The 301-nt window shown below is 54.2% G+C and overlaps 1 protein-coding gene across 1 annotated transcript in view; it reads right to left on the bottom strand.

The window, feature by feature from the left end:
* LOC104468305 (transcription activator BRG1-like) overlaps positions 1-301 on the bottom strand; it is a gene marked incomplete at both ends in the record, with an annotated part of 3811 nt that overhangs the window by 323 nt on the left and 3187 nt on the right. Inside the window, 2 exons of the mRNA XM_010082376.1 lie at positions 31-97; positions 201-298. Of these exons, the coding sequence (XP_010080678.1) occupies positions 31-97; positions 201-298 (165 nt within the window). The remainder of the gene's footprint in view (positions 1-30; positions 98-200; positions 299-301) is intronic.

The raw sequence follows: 301 nt of genomic DNA, 5'->3' as shown, positions 1-301 counted from the left end.
AAAAAAAATAATAAACCCATCGGGACTCGCCTTGTAGGAGACCTTCACCACGGAAGGAGCCCACTTGTCAAACTCGTACGCCCAGTTCGACAGAGTTCTGGGGGAAAAAAAGAGAAAAAAAAAAGGTAAAAGGGGGAATTGTGCCGGAGCTGAGTGTTTTTGGGGCCGGGAGGGACGACGGCTCCGGGCGTGGGACTCACGAGAGCGGGACGATGATGAGGAAGGGCCCGTTGATGCGTTTGTGCTCCATGAGGTACGTGATGAGCGCGATGGTCTGGATGGTTTTGCCCAGCCCCATCTC

Source organism: Pterocles gutturalis, unplaced genomic scaffold (assembly GCF_000699245.1).
Source record: "Pterocles gutturalis isolate BGI_N339 unplaced genomic scaffold, ASM69924v1 scaffold28449, whole genome shotgun sequence".
In the NCBI taxonomy this organism is placed as follows: Eukaryota; Metazoa; Chordata; class Aves; order Pterocliformes; family Pteroclidae; genus Pterocles; species Pterocles gutturalis.
The sequence above is the reverse complement of the archived record's forward strand: the minus strand, read 5'-3'. Positions and strand labels throughout refer to the sequence as shown.